Source organism: Centruroides sculpturatus, unplaced genomic scaffold (genome assembly GCF_000671375.1).
Source record: "Centruroides sculpturatus isolate CEXI.00-Female unplaced genomic scaffold, Cexi_2.0 scaffold1511, whole genome shotgun sequence".
Classification (NCBI taxonomy): Eukaryota; Metazoa; Arthropoda; class Arachnida; order Scorpiones; family Buthidae; genus Centruroides; species Centruroides sculpturatus.
The window spans coordinates 1113-25957 of NW_019385634.1; the positions used below are offsets into that span (position 1 = coordinate 1113).

The 24845-nt window shown below is 26.8% G+C and overlaps 2 protein-coding genes across 6 annotated transcripts in view; both read right to left on the reverse strand.

The window, feature by feature from the left end:
* Positions 1–239: 239 nt before the first annotated feature.
* Positions 240–24845, reverse strand: part of LOC111640766 — a 67839-nt gene continuing 43233 nt past the window's right edge. For 2 of the 4 annotated variants that reach the window (XM_023386822.1, XM_023386821.1), the window contains exons 2-6: positions 19398–21468; positions 17917–17969; positions 12483–12980; positions 8530–9377; positions 248–580 (exon numbers count right to left, since the gene is read on the reverse strand). In XM_023386822.1, the coding sequence (XP_023242590.1) occupies positions 426–580; positions 8530–9377; positions 12483–12980; positions 17917–17969; positions 19398–21236 (3393 nt within the window). In that variant the 5' untranslated portion in view covers positions 21237–21468 and the 3' untranslated portion in view covers positions 248–425. Of the gene's footprint in view, positions 581–8529; positions 9378–12482; positions 12981–17916; positions 17970–19397; positions 21469–24845 lie in introns of all 4 variants that reach the window. The other 2 variants (XM_023386819.1, XM_023386820.1) reach the window with 2 other exon arrangements.
* Positions 24189–24845, reverse strand: part of LOC111640767 (formin-like protein 14) — a 15929-nt gene continuing 15272 nt past the window's right edge. Inside the window, exon 2 of one of the 2 annotated variants that reach the window (XM_023386824.1) lies at positions 24189–24739. In XM_023386824.1, the coding sequence (XP_023242592.1) occupies positions 24238–24739 (502 nt within the window). In that variant the 3' untranslated portion in view covers positions 24189–24237. The remainder of the gene's footprint in view (positions 24740–24845) is intronic. The other variant, XM_023386823.1, reaches the window with a different exon arrangement.

The window sequence follows — 24845 nt, forward strand, 5'->3', positions numbered from 1 at the left end:
AAAGAGTATTCAGGTAAAAGACTTGTTTATTCAAATGCAATATTAGTTCAACATTACAAAATGATGTCAAATATAATAATAAGTCAAATAAAAATGTATTATTGTGTCTTAAATGCATGAAAAATTGTATGAAAATTATATGCAAAAGATTTTAAAATATTAATATTTAAAATAATTCAATGTTTGGTAAAAACTAAAAAATAAAATTTAAAAATTATCTTCAAGTTCCAATCTCATTGTTACATTATAACATCTCAAATGCTATTAGAATTTCCTAATATCCAATGGAATGTTTGAATGTCAGTTAGGTTCAATTAACTTTGGAAATTGTACCTGAAGATGAGTCAACTGAACTTGAAAAACTTTTAATACCAAAAATAAAAATGACCTCAATATCAAAATAGCATTTGAAATGTTATAAAAAATTATCCAATTATTACAAACCTTTGACAATTTTCTGTATTTGATTTTTCATTTTTTTCAAGAATAATCCTTTGTGTTGGTTGTCCTCCTCCTTCAAGTTCTAAATCTAACAGTCCTTCCAAATAATCCGACATTGTTTTCTGATTTGGTGCTGGGACTGAAAATAACAAATTGCCATTAAGTTTGAGTTTGACTATTGAATAAAATTTATATTATATTAAAAAATTCTTACTTTATTGTCAAAAACTGTAATATATAATTAAAAACTTCAAATAAATGAAAATACAGGAAACAAATTTATACACAAAACTTAAAACTTTAAATAATTTCATAGTAGTAAAAGATTTTCTTAGTGTTATTTTTTTAAATTGCATTAATTATATTAGATTTCATTTCATATATACATCATAACATTAAGTTCTCATTTCTTGCCATAGTGTAAAATAAATCTGATATCTGGTGAAACAAAAATTCAGTATTACTTATTATGGTCAAAAATTATTATTTACTTGGAATTGATTCATATATTAAATTTAAATTCATTAAATGAAAGCCAAACTTAATATCATAAGAATGAGATGGCAAGAAGGACAAGAAGAGGAATTTAGAAATTAATCTTCTTAAAAAGCAGAACTGACATACAACATAAAATTAATATTGGAAATGCTGATTAATGTATATAAAAATAGATCTATAAAAAATTTAATTTAAAGATATTTTAATATTTAAATTTTTAGGAAAAAACTTAATGATGAATACTTAATATAATATCAATAATTTGTTTACAATTTCAGATCTAAATCCTTAGAAGACGTTTGTGTCTTAATAAAAATATCAAATTTTCCCTTTCTTCCTACATGATATGCTTGCTATCAATGTCTAATATTTTAAAATGAATATTAAAGATAATTTTATGATTGACATTTACTTATTTATCCTTTGACATTTTAAAAAAATATCTGTATTTATTGTCTAGATAAAAAGAAATGTTATTTTAATGTATTAATGACAAAGAAAAACTGTAAAATATTAAAAATATTTCACTACAAATTTAAATTGTTTGCAATAAATTCAACATGTTGATAAAATTAAATTTTTTTGTAAAAATTTTTCATAGATATTAATTATTTTAATCATAACCCACAAAAATATTGATGATGCTTAAAATGTTAACAAATGCTAATCCAAAAACATATTGTATTATAACACATTGTATTGTATTATAACACATTGTATTAAAAACATATTGTATTGTAAAACGGCGGAAAGATAGACAGAAGCGAGGTTTTTTACCTTTGTGAATATGTCGTTTTGTATTTATACAATTTTTTAAAAATGTAATTTACGCCGGCCATAGTTTATTTTACTATTTTTACTTAAAATGTGATATTGTGAAAAATGGCTAATAAACACCAGAGGACGCTTTACCTATATTTACATTTTTTGCCGAAACAGTAGCCTAAAAAGGAAGGTCGTCTCGGAAACTTGTGAATTGTTTTTAAGGATTGCTGATGGTGTAGAAACGGCGGAAAGATAGACAGAAGCGAGGTTTTTTACCTTTGTGAATATGTCGTTTTGTATTTATACAATTTTTTAAAAATATTGTATTATGTTTTAAAAACTTTTTACTTGTTACCATTTTAAACTATATTTTTAACGTTACTATTAACTTTAAATTGATACTTCATTCATTTACTAAACACTGAAAAACTGCAAACCGATTACATTTTTAATTATGGAATATCATTTTGCAAAATAATATCAAATGATAAATTCAGTTCTTTAGATAACTGAACCATAATTTTATGAATCCAAATTCATAACTGTAGAATAATTTAAAAAGTTCATATAAGAATAAAAGAGGAAAAAGGAGAATCTAACTTCTTGAATAATTTATTTTTGAAGGTCACATTAAATCTAAACTTAACAACACTAAAAAATCTCAACTATCTATAACTTCTAAATTTACTTGATTTAAAGTGTACTGTACATCTGATGACAATGAAAAATAAAACTAAAATTTTCTGTTATATATTTAATCTTTTTCTTTTTTAAATAATAAAATTGTCTAATTTTACAATATTGTTTAATTTGACTATATATGTTCATTTCAAAGAAGCTTAGATCTAATACCTAAAAATTACAAGTTGTTGTTTCACTAAACTTTTGTTTTAAACTATTACTTAAAGTCATTAATATAACACACAATCAGTATAATTCACAACTTAAAATTTAATTATTTTTGCAGATAAATAGTAATAATTTTAATGTATCATAACTTTTTATAATTATCAGACAATCATATCCAAAATTTGAAAGTTAACATAGTTATTGCAATAAAAATTTAGTCTTATCTTGATTAAATTTAATCATTATAAACAGTTCCAAAGTACATTATTAAGATTATGTATTTTAAAAATTATATCTAACCTGTCTTTTTAAATATAAATATTAATAAATTTTATAAGATATGAAAATAGAAAAGTATTAAACCAAAATTTAAAAAATTTTATAATATATCTACAAGCAAAAAATTAGGATATTCATTTAACATATACAAAATGTAAATGTATAACATACATTTGGTTATACTGTATAATTGAAAGACAGAAGACAACCAAAGACAAAAGTTGTACAACTATAATAGTAAATTTTACTAACATTAAATTTTTGCTAATATAAACAAGAAATAATATCCTATTGTATCATGTTTGCAAACTCTAGCATTTAATTTCCATTTCCTAGAATCAAATTTACTGTTTATAAAGAAACTTTAATAATTTTAAATTTACAAATATATTCAACAATGTTATGACAAAACAACATAGGATCACATTAAACTATTTCCCACAATTATGAAGAATACACAAAGAGGTGACCAAACATAACTTAAATGTAGTCTATAAATGCAATCCCACAATTTTTAACATCCTCCGAAATGATAAGACCAAGGTCATTTGTTTCTGCACTTTAAAAGTATATACTATTCTACTAGAGCAGTGTTTTTCAACCTGTGGGTCGCGACCCTCAGGGGGGTCGCAGGTAGAAGAAAAAGACAAGTGTTTGTAGGTCCTACACTACATTAAAAAAAACTACAATTTCAGCGAGAATTGCAGCCCACCCCAGAAGATGATAGCGGAAAAAGTGTTGAGCTGATTTGCTGTTGAGCATTTGATGAAACAGCATCATGTCTCATTTAGCCTGATAACACAGTGTTTCTCAACTTCTGTCAACTGTGTGCAAAGTCTTTGGCTGCATTTTACAGGCATGCCTGACATTCAAAGCCCACCAAACAATAAATACACTGAAAATTCTAACACAGTGAGCCTCTACAAGGCTTTTTGATACTAAGGTAGTGATTTTAAGACACTCTGATGGCATTACTTGGCCTACAAAATGGACCACATTTACATACCTGACTGAGATAGCTTTATGCTAAGTTTTGCAATACTCAGACAATTCAATGTAGAGCATAACTTCATCAATGAGTGTACTTTAAACAACAAACAATAACATTAATAATTGTTTTGTTTTTTGATTATTAAATATTAAAAATCAGAACAGTTTTAGAAAATTGTCATTAAAACAAATTTTGACTTGAAAATTTGCTATTTTATTTTGTTTTATAGAATATTTTAATTAAATTGAATCATATTCATGAAAAATATAAAAATCAAATAAAAAAAAACATGTATATTTTTATGAAAAAACTGTAAATTTTAAAAAATTATTCAAATACAAAAAATATTTCTATAAAAAATAAAAATTTGTGTATAGAAAGGCAAACTAATAATTATTTATTCAATTTTATTATTATACAATAGTATTGAATTACAACCAATTCTTAAAAATTCAAGACTCCTGAAAAACTATGACACACCAACAAGAATAAATATGTTGATATCAGCACAAACTAAATTTAAAAGATCAGCACTGATTTTAATAGATTATCTTTATATATATATATACACACAACACTTACAAAAACATTGTACTAAATTTTGTTACATTAATCATCATTATTAATGTTACTTAAATAAAGTGTGTAATACAAAGAATACACATCAACTATAAAATTTACATAATTAAAAAATATTCTTTTTTATCTGCCAATATGAAAATTAACTGTTTATATTTCAACAATTAACAATTATCAGTTTAAAAGAAAAATTATTTTTGTCTGAATTCTAATAATTTTAATTTAGATTTTCACTCTTCAAAAATGCTTTTTTACAGAATGAGTCTCTATATTCAAATTTATTTTTAATAAATTGAAGAATTAACTGATTAAATAAAAATAAAATTTCTAAATCATATTTTGATTATGTTTTTGATTAGATTCAATGTTTATTGTGTTATTATCATCAAGCAATTATTTATTGTGACATTAAAAATTGCAGCTTGGCATTGTGACAATCATATTTTTAATTTATTTAATTTAAAATATATGCTCTCCACCTCAAATTATTAGTAGTACTAACCTTGCCCTGTACATCACACTTTTCCTTTAACAAAAGAATTGTGCCAGTCATCTAGCTAACACCATTCAAGAAAAAGTTTTGAATTGAAATAGCATGATTTAAGTTCGTATATAGTTAATCAGGCCTCCTGCCCCTAAGGTTTCCCAATTCTGGTCTTGGATTTCATTTATCTAACTCCATTCTTGAGATTAAGGAAAGACAAACAAATGGAAGACAGTGGAAATTTATAGGTCTACAATTTTTTCAAATTGCAGCTGAATAAATCCTTTTACAATAAATTTCTTACTGGTTTTTTTTTTTCAATATCTCAAAGTTAACACTAAAATGTATTTAATTATAACCTTCATTCTTGAGTATTTATATCATTTTCTAACAAACAAAGCATTACTCTAAGTGTAATCAGAGCATCTATTTTTAGAAAATGGTTATATATACAGTATATGTATGTGTGTGTATGTGTATATTATTTTTAAAGGGTGTTGGGTGTTATTTCAGCATAATTAAATAATTTTAAATAAAAACATTATTAATGAAACCATATATTTTTGTTAAAATTATCTTAGCAGTTCATCATGTTAATAATTATAGAAAACTGTCAATTTCTCATACCATAACAAACATAAATCATTAAAACAAAAAAATTTAAAATGTTACTTGTCTCTTAGATGTTACTTGATTCTTATTATATGACCTCTGATATCATCTTACTGAATTCATTCATTCATTCTAAAAATTTTGTTTTAATTTATTGCAATTTATATTAAAGAAATTTAATGTATTACAGATGATACAGATGAAAAGCACCAGCTGATTATAGTTTAATATAGAATACAGATGGTTCAATAACTAGCTCACAGCTGTAACTGTAAATGATATATTTGATATTAAATATACTAAAATTTAAATTTAATTATGTGTCTATTATTAGAGTATTGCCATTTTAATGATATTGCATGTACATTCTAAATAAAGAAAACATTCTGTCAAAGAATAAAATAAAACAGCACTAGTCAAAAATGTCATTCTGGTATGATATATTGACTCAAAATTAATTTATCAAAACTGAAGCTAAATGAATCAATCATTCTTACTTGTCCATTTTCATATGATAAAGTAAATCAATTACCATAAAATATTAGTTAAAATTTACAAGGTTTTTAAAAAATACAAGTTGAAGTAAAACTAATCATCATGTAGTGCATGTAATGCATTACATGCACTGTACAATACATACGTGTAGCATGCTTATAGTGACATTTAGTAGGACAAATAAAATGGTCTAAAAATAGAATGTTAAGTTATAAAAATAGCAGAACAAAAAGAGTATATAAATTTAAGTAGCAATACAAACCAAAGAAAGCTAATTTAGGATCAAAATATAAATTTCTTCTTCTCTTATAATAATAGTAATTTTATCAAAAAATTAAAATATAAAGCAAGTTGAATTTGCACTATTTAAGAAAAAAATTACAGTTTTGTAATATTATAGATATACCTTGTATTGTTAACTTTCCTATTTATAAAGAATTATCATTTTTCAGACTAATATTTTCTTTTCTAAAGATGATGAATAGATCAAAGTATTGAATTCAAAGAATTTGATGCACTATTCAGTTCTTTCTTTATCTCTCTTTTTTTTTAAACATTATATATATATATAGCATTTAAATGTTTAAAAAAATACATAGTATTATCTCAAAACACAAGGATTTACTAGATAGATATCAGGAGCTAATGATATGCCTTGCTTATTTAGAAAATCATTGAAAAAAATATCAAATCAATGTTGAAAAAGTATCATATTTTGCATGTTCTATGTAATTTTTTTAAATATACTTTTTTATCATTATTGTTTTCCACTATATTTTGTTTAAGTATTTAATGTCATCTGTAGATTTTTTTATTCCTAAAATATATACTATTTATTACCAAATAATTACAGTCTTATAAATTGCTATTACCAGTTATCATAATATTAATGATGATAATGTTTTGTTAAATATTAAATATTTTTCTCCAAACATCTGCTTTAAAATACCTTTATTATTTTAAACCTGTGTAGTAAAATTGACATCTATAGGTACTGTTAAAAAAAACACTTTACAGTTCATATAGTGATTAATATGAATGTTTTCCTAATATTTTATATTTTTTTATGTTAGAAACTGATTTCATTCCACATTCTCATTATTTTTCTCATTCATAGTGAAGAAATTAAAATGCAAATATCTACTTACAAAATTTAACATTAAAAAAATAATGAAGTAATAAAACTTATTTAGAAATATTAATATATGCAGACCAAGTATGAAAACTAAACATTTTTTTATAATTATAGAACTATAATAAAATATTCATAGTTTTCAATGTAGAAAACGGTAATATAATAAAATTTATATAAATATAAACAAATTTATATTTCATGTTGCAATGTAATGCAAAATTTGTTTTAAACCATTTTTCAAGAAATCATAATTGATTTTACTCTTGATTGATTGTATGGTATTAGTAACATTGCCTTCAATTTTATCACTTTAGTTTTTGTGCTTCTAAGCTTAATGTGAGTGATTATTATTAATTTAATCTATTAAAAACTGTTCTTTGCATTATCAGATTATGCAAAGAACAAAGAATTGGACACAATAAAATATTAAGATGTAAACATGACACAGAAAAAATTGTGAAAAATGACTGCTATTTTTCTCTCTTTCAGCCAGTATTATTCAACTACAGTCCAAAGAAAATGACAGTAGTGTAAGTTTATATGATGAAAGTGAAAGCATGCATTATTTATACTGCACATAAGCATTGCTGCACAGGGCTGTGTTGTAATGTCTTTTAGGTGGCTTAGCCGTCTCATAGACCTCATAACTATGGCACTACAATCAGTTTCCTTGCTTAGAAAATGTAAAATATATTTTTAAAATATTACAGTAGATACATTAAATGAATATTAATCATACAATTCAGAAGTAATATATTGCTTTTATGACAATATGCATTTATGTTAAACACAAAGTACTGTATATAATTTATAAATTCATTTCAATTATGATAATGTTGATACAAACAAGAATAAAAATTCAAATATTTAAATTTATTCTATAAATATGCAATAAAGCAAAACAGAAAAAATTTTGAGCAAATTTGTTTTGTTTATAGCTAAGTGTTTGTTTCATTTACATCTTAAGTATTCACTCACAAGTTAGAAACAATCATTTGAAGATTCTATAATAAATGACTTAATAAAACTAGAGTATAAAAATTAAATTAAAAATTCTAAAATGATGATGGCCTATTCCATTAGGCTGAAAACGTTTATATTTCTCAAATGTTGTGTGTTAAATGTTTTATTAAATGTTTTAAAAATTCTACTCCATTGCATATGAATTTGATTTATGAGTATAAAAATAACTATAATAATTGTGTAAAATGCTTATGTGAAATGTAAAAGAAAAATTATTATTAAGATTTGTTTATATATTGGAGATTATGAAGCACTGAAATTCTGTAACTAATAATTAAAATCTATGGATTAAATTAGACAACCTCTAATTAATGTCCAAAAGCATTAATTAGAAAACTTGATATATAATCAGTTCAGAATGTTTGATGAATAACTTACCTAGTAAGTTCTTTAGAACTCTGTCATGACAATGATCAATGAAATCAAGAGAGAGCTTTTCACATTCCAGTTCTTCTCTAGTTTTTGCTTTACGTTTCAGACTAGGTGTGTCTGTAGTTTGCGTAGCACTATTAATACGAGGCACAACAGAAACAGGAACTTGAACAGTATATGTAGATTCATCATTTTTCTGAATATTAGTTTTAATTTCTGAATCAATTTTTTCACTTTGAGATGCCAATGTATTTGAATTAGAATCTAAGTTACAATCAGTCTTTTCATCCCTATTTTCATTGCTAGCTAACTTAACTTGCTTTTCTACCAAATGTTTTTGATGTTCAGATTGAGAATTTTCTTTTGATTTATCTGGCAAATCACTGTTTGAAATCTTAGATTCAATTTTTTCAATTTTACAATTTGGTCCATTATTTTTTGTTTTACTAAGTATATCCTGTTTAATCTCACCTGAATCACTCACTTGTTCATTGACATCAGAATTATTGGCACTAACAGTTAAAGAATTTTCTTCATTTGTATTTTGAACATTAGAAGCAGAATTATTTTGAGATTCTATACTAGTAGTAGAATTTTTTCTTCTCTGTGAATGAGATTGTTCACGCATTGAATCAGAATGGAAAATGACTGTAGGTCCATGTTGACGAATATTATGTAATTGTTCCCAAGAAGCAGGGGACATTGTTGAATTTGAATCATCCTTTTGAAAAGGCTGATTTGACTCTTGAGAAAAAGAAGGTGTTGGAGAAATACGACGATAATTACCATCAAATCCTAGTCTGCCAATTTTTTTCTCACTGCGATACGACATGTAGGAATTCTTTGGATAAACTCTGAATTAAAAAAAGTATTATTATTAATTATTAGTATTTCAACAGTCTACATAATAACTTATATGTATAATATAATGTGTACTGTACATATAATATATATATATGTTACTTATATATTATGCAGTACAACATACTATCCAATTATATTATATAATTGGGATTCTTATCATATAAGCATTATTTTTAAATATTTAGCCTTTGTAAATACTAAATTATAAAAATTTGTCAAGCTTTAAATGTTACTTCATTTATTACAAGAAAAAAGCACTTATCCTGAAAATAATGCTAATAAAGAACAATTTTAAAAAAGTAAAAGGACTAATAATGAAATAATATTAAAAAGCTAAATTTTTATATATCAGTTGTTCAAAACTTTTGTAATGATTTATCAATTTCTGCTGCTGCCATTCATATTTTCTTTTTCTTGACTGAAAGTGTTGCAACAATTTTAAGCTATATATTTTTATATATAAATATTATGATAATATAAATATATATAATTAGAGTTTTATTAATTATAGACTAATTGTTTACAATCATCATAATTCTTCAGCATTCCTGTATTGTACAATTTATTATTTAATTGCTTTTGTTTAATTGAGATTAATGTATTAGAATTAACTATATACATTTAGATTTTGGATAGTAAAATTTCAACATATTTGGAGAAATCTTTTTTTGTAATTCATTCAGTTTATATACAGAAAATAATAATGCAAGAATAAATATTTTGTGTAACAAAACTGCAAAATTAATAATTATTTTATGAAATTTTAAAAATGGTTTTGTCTTTCTTATATCATTTTAATAAATTTTCTTGATAACTGCAATATAAAATTTGAAAATTTATTCATGAATAATTTCTGAAGTTTTTCTGATTCTCAAAATAAGTTTTTTCCTTCAGATACATCTTATAAATACTTATGTTTTAAATAGCAAGTGAACTAAATTATTTAAAATTTTTAAAAATTTAAAAATTCTTAGTCTGTAGCCTTCTTAAAAATCAATCATTTTTTAAAATTAACATTAAAAAGCAATTAGCTAAGCAAATAAATATTACCAAGTTTTTCCAAGCTATTTTCAAGCTGGAAAAACCAGGCCTTAAAATAGCATAAAATAATGTAATTATGTTTAGATTTCTATTCTCTTTAAAACTTCTAGATTGATTTCATTTATAATTTACAATAAAACTATATAACAGAAGAAGACATTTTACATTATGAAAACTCGTGTATAATTAAATATTTATAAATATTTATGTGCTACTTTTTAGATAATTATGTTTTTAAATATTTCGTCTATATATAGTAATTTATAAAAGTAGTAATGCAAAAAGGAAAATCAAATAAAACTACAGAAAAGCATATTGTTAACATAGACTTTTGATTTTTGTCTGTTTTTTAATTGAATAAAACTTTAAATACTTTTTATCAAATCAAACTACCAACATGTTTTCCTTGTATACTTTTACACAACATTTTTGTTATAAAAATTTTTATATTAACAATAAATTTACCAATTACAACTGATTTTACAGATTATATCTGCTGTGTTATAACTAATGATTTAGTCATTATTTTTCAGAATAATGCATTATTTTAAATTAGAAAAGAATTTACTCATTTCAAAAAATTGAAATTTTATTAAACCTGTTTATAAATTGAAATTTGAAGGTAACAAAAGCTTATCAATCAAGCAAATATTATATTACAAAAATAGTACATTTGTCTATTTTATATAGACAATAGATACAAAAACCACATTCCATTATCATCTTATAAACAAGGTCATTACTTTGCAATATAGTGGTTTTATTCTTATTTCATGTGACCTACTTTTGAAAACATATCTACCAGTTGGCATAATATATGTAGAGGAGTGAAATAATATCTGATGAGAATTAAAAATAATTGGATTGCAATTATATGAAACAAGCACATTAACAATATATAAAAACAACATTCACTAAGAATAAATGAAAGTTTACATAATATATTTTTTTGTTTTCAAATTTGAATTTAAATTCATTTAAAATAAGCTATTGTTTATAAAAACTGCAGCTACTTACTTGATTTGTTTCAAATCAACACCCATATCTTTTAAACAACATATATTTATTAGGTCAGGTCAGTTGTTTTCATCAAAAATAACTCAACTCTTCCTATACAACAATGTTTACTCTGCAGGAATCCAAGCTATATATTCTATTAATCTTAATATAACTCCAACAATGACACCAATTCTTGTTATTTTAAAGGACTAATTATTTCTAAATTTTTTGTGTTGATTAAATAACTATTATTCTTTTGATTCAATTTCTTATTCACACATGGGACAATTCATAAATAAATGTAAAAATGGCACCAGGACGAGTACCAGTGTTACAGGATTGTATAAATGAGGTCTTACATATTTTGTCCAATCACTTGACATAATTTTGCTGACGTCCTTCTACACCTGCTTTAACTGGTGGGCTGAGTGGTGACTCAGTCATCCTCAAACAGGCAGTTACTGCCTTGAGCAATATACTAGTAAGATGATGGCTGGGAGGATGACAGATGGGTCCTGACAAGTGACGCCATGCTTCAATGAATTTTACACAACAGTTATTTCTATGCTACATCTAAGCCATAGTTGAATGCAACCGTTAATTTTTCTATTATATAAACATTTTTTACACTTTCAAACACTTACATTAAACATACATATAGAATAGAAAAATATCTTTGAAATTAAATTTTAAACATATCAGATTGACTTTAAAGTTGTTAAGTATCATTGAATCCAAACCAATGAAAAAATTCTTGTTTTAAATTAAAAATGAATAAATAATAAAGATTAGAAAATCATCTTGTTAAAATAAACTGATAAGAACCTAAAAATCTTGACTATTAATTAATTTTTTGCTTAATACTGATACATATTACATTACGATAACTTAATATAGCTTTAAATTTTGCTAATAATCATAAATATGGTAATGAAATTTAATTTAATCAAATGTTTCAATATATTAAAATGCTGAGCAATAATGTTACTCTGCTAACTCAAAAACTGCATTATTATAAAGCAGCAAAAATTTATAGTAAATGATTTTAAACTTACAAACTATTTTGTCCTAGTGAACGTCCTAATATTTCAACATCATTTAAATCAGGTGGTGGAGGTAGTGGTTCGTCTGGTACACATAGTTCAGTATCTGTTGATGGTGGAGGTGGAAGAGGTAAATCTGGACTTGCACATCGTGTGTAGTGAACATTTCCATTTTGTAATGATAAATTATTTACGGATTCTTCACAGTTTTGTTGATCATCCAATTCTGATTGAGGAGAAGAGGGAACAGAAGGTGGTGGAGGTGGTGGCGGTCTGGTAGGAGGTTGTCTAATTATCGGAGTAACTGGTTGTTTTTGAATTCGCCTTGGTGGTACCTGAGGTGGTTCATTATGAATTATTTTTTCTTGTTTTTTGTTTGTTTCTGTAGTTTCAGCTAAAGTTATTCCTTCTGAATTAAATACTTTAAGTTTTGCAGCTTCATCAGTTTGATGTACTTCTTTCAACTGTAGTTTACGAGGTGACTTATGTGAACGAAAATAACTAGTAGCACTAATAATAAATAAAAAAATAAATAAATAAAAATTGTAGGAATAAATAAATTCATTCAATAAAAAATTTAGTTTACTTATTTATACAGAATGGAAATATATTAAGTTTTTAAGATAAAATATATTTAAAAAATAAACAAATTTTGTTTCAGAGATTACTTCATCTTAATGTTAACTTTTTATTTTGAGAAATCTCCAAAATTCCAATCAAAACTCAAAATATAAAGAAAATTATGCTTTATTGAAGTGAATTATTTAATAATGTGCTTACATTTTGAATATTCAAAAGAAAAAGTGATAAAGAACATATTGAAAAGAATTCACTCTAATAAAAAGCAATATTTTGATACTTTTTATTCATGTGTTGACTCAAATGATTTATTTATTAATTACATAGTTATGCATTCAATTCTACACATTTCAAAAGTAATGATAATGTATATAACAAGTTCTGTGTATAAAAAAATTATAGTAATCTATTAATCTCATTTAATTTACACACTTTATAGTTTGCCCTGGATATCTATTTTATTATCCATTTGATTAATTTGATCCATTTAATTTTCATTTTATTAATTTGGTTATCTATTAACTGTTTTAAACTAGCCTATTTAGTGTAATAAAATTTAATCTTTCAATGCATTTTTGGTAAGAAGTATGTATATCTTATGATAAACTACTACTGAATGGCTTCTTTTCAAGAATGATAATAATATTTGAAGCTGGCGATTTTCTGTTCAGATAAGGAATATAATATTATTTGGAAATACAGTTATTAGATATTGTAATTTTAAAATTTTTAACAAATAATTCAACAAAGTATGAAATGTATATCATTGAAACAATATAATCAGCATGTTAACTACAAATAAATCATTAAGTAGATGTTTCCTATTGTGAGACTGAAGAGTGCAAGGTCAGAACTACAGCATGAATGAAAGAATTTCTAATCATATTTTCTTTCTTATCAGTTTTTTAATTTGTACAACTGTATAGATGACCATTTCTTTCTAAATCTTATACTTTGTATTAATAACTCTTGTTTTCTGAAGATTTTTTATTTAAAAAATATATCACCAATGTTTTAATGCAATGAAATGTTAAATTTTGGATTTAATTTCTAAATAAAATTACACCATTTCCTGCTGACATAACAATGAAATATCCTTTCAATATATATTTTAGGAAATTGATATATGGTAAAATGTTCTCTCTATTTTATAAAATTCTCTCTAGGAAAATATTTTAAATAATTGTTTGTTTTATTATTTCATAATTTGTATTACTAGAATAGAATTTAATAATTTTTAAATATAAGAAATGTCAGCAATAGTTATTCGAGATTTAATAATTGAATAAATAATTAATATAATATGATTGCAATATACTGATTCTGTTTAAGACTGAATACAATACAGCAGCCATATTAATAATTTAATTTTAAATATAGAAACTTATTTTATATTTCAAATAAAATTGAATTTTTAATTTAATGACTGAAAATTTTTGATTTAAAGAACATTACTTAAATTATTTTTATAATTTAAAAATCCTTATTAATTCATTCTTAAAACTAAAATAATGACTACTATTTCATCTTTATTTAGAAAAAAACTTTATAATTTCTATATTTAAATATTTATTAACCTACAGTAGTTGTTGTTTTGATAATTATTAATCTTAATAACAAGAATTTACAATCAAGATTTAGATAAATACAAATGTACTACTGATATTAAAATGTATATGTTTTCATATTCTATAAATAAACAAGAACAGAAAATTATCTATATATTTTGAAATAGTTTTTATTTCCAAACAATAATTCCGATAAGAATAAACCAAGGTTAATCAAAGTGAAGTAGAAGTAGCAATCCTTATATAAAACTCAAACCATGCACAAATTCAACCTTCAAGATATTTTAAATAATTCTCTTTATCTAGTTCTTAATGCAAATCTAAGCACAAGCATTTTTTTTGTAAACCTTTCAAAGCTATAAGAAAGTTGATAGAGAAAAACTATATCAAAACAAAAACCAGTTGTTCTCACTTCAGATAAACTTCAAATTTGGGTCAAACTAACCTGATATATTATATTTAGAAAGTTATTTTGAATTTAATACTTAGTTAATACCTTCAAATTTACCAAAAACTACTTTAAAACTAAATTTTTATTTGTAATATTTTAAAAATTGTTAAATAAAAAAAATCATTGGCATATTCGAAAAGTGTCCTTGTCCCTGCACTCCAGTCCAAAACAGTTATTTCTAGGCTCACTGTCAATCTAAATTCTACTTCATTAACTGCTACAGATACTAGGCTATAGTTAAAAGCCAATTCAAGCAATGAATTTTGTAAAAGGCTTTTACCAGATAAATGACCATTCTCTATTAATAGAGCATCTCAAACAATAAGAAAAGATCATTAAAGTCTCAAATCTAGAAAGGAAGAAAACAAAACTATGTAACATACACTTAACATGTGGGGAATGTAATCAATTTCCAGTACAAATTTAAAAGGAAGCTGGAAATCTATTTCATTCCCTTTGTTTATTAAGTATACCCAGTTTTAATTATTAGATTAATATATAATACTAAAAGAAAAAAAGTCTTTAAAGTCAATACAAACTTTTAAAAAAACTATATCACCAATTAATAATGGACTCGTCCAACACGTAACTATCCTTTACGTTAATAACCGGCTCTCCCTATTGAGCGCAACATAACTGTGAAAGGTAATGGAGCAGGAATCCCGAATACATTAACAGAATTAACGATAACTAAATGCGTAGTCGAATCATATTTAGAAATGACTTACTTCCCGACGGATATTGGTGCGACCGGAATCATTTTACGTCACAAATTTGTCTAGAACGAACATGAACTAAAACTATGAGATGATGTGCGGAAGTGGTTGCTTTTCACTTCAACACGAAATTAGGTCGTGAAGGAGAATTCCGGTTTGGTAATTTAAAAAAGGAAAGAAAGAAAAGAAAAAAGTAGTAGAACCGATTTATAACGTTCTTTGCTAACTTACGATGTTTAAATGCGAGGAAGAAATTAAAAGAGAGGAAAAAAAAAAACGATACATTTTTTGAGAAATGACGCTCTTCTTTGGATAAACAGAATCGTAAAAACTTTCTGGCATCGTTTCGATTTATATTTTTAGAACTCAACTGAAATAACTAACCTAAGGAAATTTTTAACCTTTTTTTTAAACATTTAATTACTGAATAGCAGTCGTAATGCCGTTAACAAATCGCCCCGAGTGTTTCGATGACGAAAACAATACTCCCTTTTTTTGCCGTATAGTCTGCCTTTATGACGTCACAAAGTGTGCGCAATTTGCGGCAGCGATTAAATATTAATGTTAATAAGTAAACTGGAGAATCTCACCTGAATAGAGAGAGTTTTTCTGTGTAGAGTAGAGGCATTGTCACTGTCAGCGACGTTCTGAACGTCCTTGCAGTTGGACAGGTGCGGGTTTCGGCATTACACGAACAGGATTTTAAGAATCCTTGGAGCATGCTCTGTCTACTCCTTCCGGTCAACCGAAGTTTTGGTCGGACCAATGATTTAACGATCTACCTCTCGTACGACCTGGATGTTTCGCTTTGCAGTTTTTAAAGCAAAATTTATTTTTATTTTTTTTTTCTGCGTTATTGGATAACTACCAAAAATTCCTTAACGGATGAAATATATCAGTTTTGGAAACAATGTTTTTGAAACCAGAGATTTTTTTTTTGTTTTCGACGTTGGTATTTCGATTATTCCTCTTTTGTTAGGCAGAATAGAAGAAAACTTTATTAAAACAGACTAAATTACAGATTATCCGTGTTTAAATAAGGAATATTATTAATAAATTATGTGTTTTTTAAATTAAAATTCGTTCCTGTTGTCGCTTCAACATACAAAAAGTTCGGCGAAAATTGGTAATGCGTTCAAATTAGTTTTTCTACTTTAAAAATTTCTTTAAAGCCAATAAAGAAGGGAAAAAAATCAATTTTTCTGTTTTCAGATTCATATAAAACCCTTTAATTAAATGTAAAAAGCAAAATTTAGCAATAATTTCTGAAGTTTAAGTTCGAAATTGTTCATTGAAATTTAGAAAAACAGTTGAGAACAGTTTCTTTGAAAAACCTCATTTGTGTTTAATATAGAGCAAAAGATTATAGAAGTTATTAAAAAAAATGCTGAATAGATTCACCAATTCGAAGAATCAAAATGAATTAAAGTTAATAAATGTTTAACCTAATTTAATGAAAACATATCTTTTTTCTGAAATTATTTTGGTGCAACTCGTTGCGGGTGTTGACTCTGGCAAAAGTTCCAATAAACAATACTGGTTGGTAAATATGATATTTTTTTTTGTTTGGGAAATTTTTTTAATAGTTGGCCAATTCCCAAGAGATGGGAGGTGTCGGCTTATAACTTAGGACGATAACTTATATCTATATGTTTATACACTGCACACACCAAACGGGTGTCTCTGACATACTTGAATCTTTTAAAATAGTGCTTATAGAGTAGTTTAGAAACGGAATCTGATTATATTCTCATCGGGAGGTGGAAGAGTTTGAGAAAAAATGTGTAGGACGTCTTTCCCCACCCTGGGGAATGACAAGTAAAAAGTAGGTGTAATCGACCTACGACAACTAACCGACAATACGTAGGCGTTTTAGTTGTCATATTAGATCTTATGGGCGTGTGGCAGTGGAGATTGTGAAAAACCCTTGTCTCCGAGAAAGAATGCAAATTCCTATGTGAACTTGGAAGGTCGTATCGATTAAAGATATTTTATAGCTGTTATATCTTATCTTTTTTAGATATCTTTACGCAGATCGGGCCAAATAATAGATTGACATTTTATAGTACCTTTAAATTTACGATACATAAAATATGTATATTATTTAAGTTAATAAAACAAGTTTGACTCACCCAGAATCGGTGCTACCATCTTTTGGTAAATCTTTGCATTCACCTGGAATGATCTGAAGAGGAAAATAATGATTTAAGTTCGACCTACTTTTTATTCTTTGTAAATTACAAGCTTTTATTTGTAATTAGTTAAAGATTATGTATTTAAATTATATATCTATAAAATAATTGAAGTAGAATTGTCAAATGTAGTTAGTGAAGCGTTAAACTATTTTCCTATTGGGAAACGTCTATATTGAACAATGAGTGGGCGGATTGGAAAGATGGAGTGAAGAATGCCAGGAAGGAGAGTTTGAATGAGTATCTCGGAATGTTAAGGAAAGAATATTTGAGAATGAGAAGAAAGAGATGGTATGCATTGTTAAAAGAATAAAGAGTTGAACGAAAATAAAAATTTCTGAAGCTAACTCATGTGCGTAAGAGTGATATAAAAAGTAATATAAGTAAAAATCAATCAGACGGAAAAATTTTTATGTGAAAACTTTATTATTCTTTATAAAGGAAATGCAAGTTTGTATTGCTAAATGCATTTGAAAAGAATCTATTCGTTCAGCTGAAGAGATTAATTTTTTTATAGAATTCAATCAGAAAAACTTAGTTAAAATTCACTTTTAAATTGAGAAAAATTATGCAATAGCAGATGTTTTGAAATTATTTTTTAGTTATTAATAAATAAATATTGTTTTAAACTTTTGCAATTATTCAATACATTTATATATAAAGATTTCTTTATACTTGAATGTTTTTCTCTAAGATTAATGTTTGCATTAAGTTATAAAAAGATTCTGGGCAAACAGTACATTGCAATACGCTCTCTCTGTTGGTGGTTTTATCTAATCGGACTTAATGCATTTGTTATGCAACCACTGGTTAGTATTGCAGGTGCAAGGATAACGTTATTTCGCACTTATTTGAAGCGACCTTATATAATACTTTTGAACATTCCAGAATAAGATAACTTTCCCCAAAACCGAATTCTGCTTGGGTGGTCTCTACTGATTTACAAGGCGTCGTTAGGTCTTCAGAAGCGGGAAAGCGGTCTTCTTTAGTTTCTGAACTGGTCAGAGAGGAACTTTATCAATGACACTAATGGCCTATTCATACAAATGCTGTCAGCAGTAATTACTAGTATTTGAAAGCACTCCATCTTGCACGCCTGTGAAATGACGGCGGTATGTATCATGTTGCACGAAAGATTTTCAGAAAATGTTTCTTACAGGGAATAACATATTGAAAACAAATAACTGAAAAAGTTTCAGCTTCGTTTTCCTGAAACATCTTTAAACCAGATATAATTTCTAGACAGAAATTATATCTGGTTTAAAGATGTTTCAGGAAAACGAAGCTGAAAGTCTTTCAGTTCTTAGTGTATTATCAGAGTATTGTGGGGGAAAAGCAATCATTATACCATGTAAAATTAAAAGATATTACTGATGTTAGATTTATACTTTTTTTGTTGTTGTTTAAAGAACTTAACTTACCTTGTTCAAATTTAAATCGAAAATCGTAGCCAAAGAGGCCACTTTTCCTTCCAAATGAAGTTTTTTCAATTGAGGAACAGACGATTGACTAGTTGATATTACCGTACTTCCACTGGGTCTCCTTAACTCACATAAATTTGGAACACTTTTACTATAATGGCCGAAAACCTTATGCTCTTGTAATTTTCTAATTGTATCTATTTGTATGGAAGATTTCGCACTTTTATCTGGTAAAATTTTTCTTTGTTCGTTCCACTTTGAAGGTGGCAAAGAATTCCTCCTTTGACATCCGTCTCTAGCGTTATTCTCGCCACTTTTTTCAGTTTGTCTTTGAAAATAGGATAAAACTGCTTGCTTTTGTATGGCTTTCAATTCGGGATCAGTCAGTGATTGCTTTTTTTCGGGATCTAAGTAAGATATTTTATTCTGAGATTTTGAATTGGCTAGCTTCTGCTCAGAATTAGAACTGGAATAAATTTTTAATTCGCTACAAAAATTTCTTAACTTTAAGATATTACCTTCCAGCAGTTCATTATTTTCTATTTTATTATTAAAATGTTTATAACCATTTTCTTTGGACGATTGTCTTTTACTGTCGTGTCTCTGTTCTTTCGACGTTTGTTTTACTCCTTGCTGTGATCCATAGTAAACCACACTTTCGGAATCATGCCTTTGAGGTTGTTGCACTCTAGAACTATGAGCGATACTTTCTCGATGGCAACCGTGTCTCGATACCACTTGGGCACGCGTAGGGCTAGTTTCGATCCTAGACGATAAAATACTACCACTACAAGATGACTGAGGTGATAAACGTCCACTGTCTGGCATAGTGGAATGTCCACTGTCAAAAAGTGAAGAACGGTTAGACATCTGGACACTAAAAGTACTTAGATCACTATAAGAACCACCGTGCCATTTCAGATTATCTTCAGCGCTGCCTATCCAAGTGGATGCCTCACTGGGAACATCGCTTCCTGAAGGCAATGCATTACCTTCTAACCTCAGACGATCTAGAAAAGGTGTGCAACTATCCTTAGACCATCCACCATAGCCGCTGCTGCTACTACCGACACTAGGAGATGGTAGATGCTGCGTATAATGTCTCAAAAAGTCATCATACTTGTTTGTATAAGTTATTGGCAAATCCAGTTTCTCCTTTCCTTTTGAAGGACAAGAGGAAATATCTCGTTCTGGTGGAGAATGTATAGAACAATCCCTTTCCGTTCTACAGTCCGGAATGCATATTGATGACTTAGCTTTATTGATAGGAGGATCATTTTTCGTTTTCATGTCCATGATTTGATCGCATCCCTCTTGACTTCTCTTCTTATTCAAATCTGGCCGTTCTAAAACGGGTTGCAACTGACTTGTTAATATTTTGTACGATTTTTGTGGACGGGAATATTTAACAGTTTCTTTTGGATATTCAGTGTGTGCGGTCCAAGAATGAGATCTCTGGCTGGATGTCGATGTGATGGTTATATCTAAGATACCAGATTCGGTGACTGGCCAAGAAGGATACTTCTCGTGATTCGAATTCGAACGCTTTGCATTTACTTTCTGACAAGTTTCCTGAATTGTAGTGTTGGATGTCGAGTTTTCTGGTGGATTTCGTATCGATTCTTCAATTTTGATCGGTTTTTTAACTAAAGTCGAAGACTGACTATCGACAGATTCTTTTTCCCAACACACGTCCTTACTCTCGGAATTGCTTTCGTGTTTTGGATTTTCGCGATTTTCCCAATAGGAACGATTATGTAGAACGGGTGAAAAATCGAGTCCACTATTAGATGCTAAGGTTCCATACACTGAACCTTTTTTAAACCTCCTAGTCACCATATCTTCGTTGGAGGATGAACTCCCCAAAGAGGTAGGAGTGTAGGGAGGTGGAGGAGATTCTCCCGTAGGAATATTAAGAATAGGCGCTGATTTGGCACAAGTTACCTGTCCCCAATTGCAGACGGATTCTGTGCTCGAAAACTTATTGAGTCGTTTCGAGTTTGATATCGAATCACAATTACTTTTATTTAACGAATCTCTTCTGCCGACGTCCGTATATCGCGAATCCAACCTAAAAAAATAATTTAATATTAATAAGACACTATATTATTTAATTTAACAATGAGTATAAATGTCACTATATAATTAACTTTAATTATCTTCGACAGATGGCGACACTAACAGAGAACGCCCGAACCAGTGTCTTACGCATTTGCTAGCCGCGCAGGGATTACACAAACTTGTAATTATTTACAGTAATTCACATAATACAGTAGTAATACAGACTTTTCTTAGTTTTAATTTGAAAAAATATATATACAGTAAAACCTGTCTATGGCAACCACCTATGGTTCCTTCAAAAAGTGGTCTTTTAGACAGGTGGTTGTCCAATACAGGTGGTGCTGTAATATTGTATTTCTGTACATATTTTGTGCACTTTTTAACCATTTCTACTAAGCAAAACTTGAGGCAAGCAAAAATAAGCAAATTTTTTCAACGATAGGGCTATATTGGTATTGTATTTTATTCTTATTGGATAACTCGATTTACAGGAGTCGTCATGATTTTATTAAGACAAATTTAATACTAATATTTTAAAGATTAATACAATAGTTGCATTTTCTTGATTATAATGCACACTTTCTTTTTTCTGACTTAATTAATTCAACTTGGTTGTTTTCATTCGCTTCTCAGTTACATGTATTACATCATTGATATACAAGTGCGTCGTATTTCTACATCACTTTGGTTTTGGTATTTGTTAGTTTAATCTTATTTTAACTTTAAAAATACTGTATTTTTTAATATTTAATATTTTCTTAAGTACAATAAGAAAAATTATTAATTAANATAAAATAATGTAATTATGTTTAGATTTCTATTCTCTTTAAAACTTCTAGATTGATTTCATTTATAATTTACAATAAAACTATATAACAGAAGAAGACATTTTACATTATGAAAACTCGTGTATAATTAAATATTTATAAATATTTATGTGCTACTTTTTAGATAATTATGTTTTTAAATATTTCGTCTATATATAGTAATTTATAAAAGTAGTAATGCAAAAAGGAAAATCAAATAAAACTACAGAAAAGCATATTGTTAACATAGACTTTTGATTTTTGTCTGTTTTTTAATTGAATAAAACTTTAAATACTTTTTATCAAATCAAACTACCAACATGTTTTCCTTGTATACTTTTACACAACATTTTTGTTATAAAAATTTTTATATTAACAATAAATTTACCAATTACAACTGATTTTACAGATTATATCTGCTGTGTTATAACTAATGATTTAGTCATTATTTTTCAGAATAATGCATTATTTTAAATTAGAAAAGAATTTACTCATTTCAAAAAATTGAAATTTTATTAAACCTGTTTATAAATTGAAATTTGAAGGTAACAAAAGCTTATCAATCAAGCAAATATTATATTACAAAAATAGTACATTTGTCTATTTTATATAGACAATAGATACAAAAACCACATTCCATTATCATCTTATAAACAAGGTCATTACTTTGCAATATAGTGGTTTTATTCTTATTTCATGTGACCTACTTTTGAAAACATATCTACCAGTTGGCATAATATATGTAGAGGAGTGAAATAATATCTGATGAGAATTAAAAATAATTGGATTGCAATTATATGAAACAAGCACATTAACAATATATAAAAACAACATTCACTAAGAATAAATGAAAGTTTACATAATATATTTTTTTGTTTTCAAATTTGAATTTAAATTCATTTAAAATAAGCTATTGTTTATAAAAACTGCAGCTACTTACTTGATTTGTTTCAAATCAACACCCATATCTTTTAAACAACATATATTTATTAGGTCAGGTCAGTTGTTTTCATCAAAAATAACTCAACTCTTCCTATACAACAATGTTTACTCTGCAGGAATCCAAGCTATATATTCTATTAATCTTAATATAACTCCAACAATGACACCAATTCTTGTTATTTTAAAGGACTAATTATTTCTAAATTTTTTGTGTTGATTAAATAACTATTATTCTTTTGATTCAATTTCTTATTCACACATGGGACAATTCATAAATAAATGTAAAAATGGCACCAGGACGAGTACCAGTGTTACAGGATTGTATAAATGAGGTCTTACATATTTTGTCCAATCACTTGACATAATTTTGCTGACGTCCTTCTACACCTGCTTTAACTGGTGGGCTGAGTGGTGACTCAGTCATCCTCAAACAGGCAGTTACTGCCTTGAGCAATATACTAGTAAGATGATGGCTGGGAGGATGACAGATGGGTCCTGACAAGTGACGCCATGCTTCAATGAATTTTACACAACAGTTATTTCTATGCTACATCTAAGCCATAGTTGAATGCAACCGTTAATTTTTCTATTATATAAACATTTTTTACACTTTCAAACACTTACATTAAACATACATATAGAATAGAAAAATATATTTGAAATTAAATTTTGAACATATCAGATTGACTTTAAAGTTGTTAAGTATCATTGAATCCAAACCAATGAAAAAATTCTTGTTTTAAATTAAAAATGAATAAATAATAAAGATTAGAAAATCATCTTGTTAAAATAAACTGATAAGAACCTAAAAATCTTGACTATTAATTAATTTTTTGCTTAATACTGATACATATTACATTACGATAACTTAATATAGCTTTAAATTTTGCTAATAATCATAAATATGGTAATGAAATTTAATTTAATCAAATGTTTCAATATATTAAAATGCTGAGCAATAATGTTACTCTGCTAACTCAAAAACTGCATTATTATAAAGCAGCAAAAATTTATAGTAAATGATTTTAAACTTACAAACTATTTTGTCCTAGTGAACGTCCTAATATTTCAACATCATTTAAATCAGGTGGTGGAGGTAGTGGTTCGTCTGGTACACACAGTTCAGTATCTGTTGATGGTGGAGGTGGAAGAGGTAAATCTGGACTTGCACATCGTGTGTAGTGAACATTTCCATTTTGTAATGATAAATTATTTACGGATTCTTCACAGTTTTGTTGATCATCCAATTCTGATTGAGGAGAAGAGGGAACAGAAGGTGGTGGAGGTGGTGGCGGTCTGGTAGGAGGTTGTCTAATTATCGGAGTAACTGGTTGTTTTTGAATTCGCCTTGGTGGTACCTGAGGTGGTTCATTATGAATTATTTTTTCTTGTTTTTTGTTTGTTTCTGTAGTTTCAGCTAAAGTTATTCCTTCTGAATTAAATACTTTAAGTTTTGCAGCTTCATCAGTTTGATGTACTTCTTTCAACTGTAGTTTACGAGGTGACTTATGTGAACGAAAATAACTAGTAGCACTAATAATAAATAAAAAAATAAATAAATAAAAATTGTAGGAATAAATAAATTCATTCAATAAAAAATTTAGCTTATTTATTTATACAGAATGGAAATATATTAAGT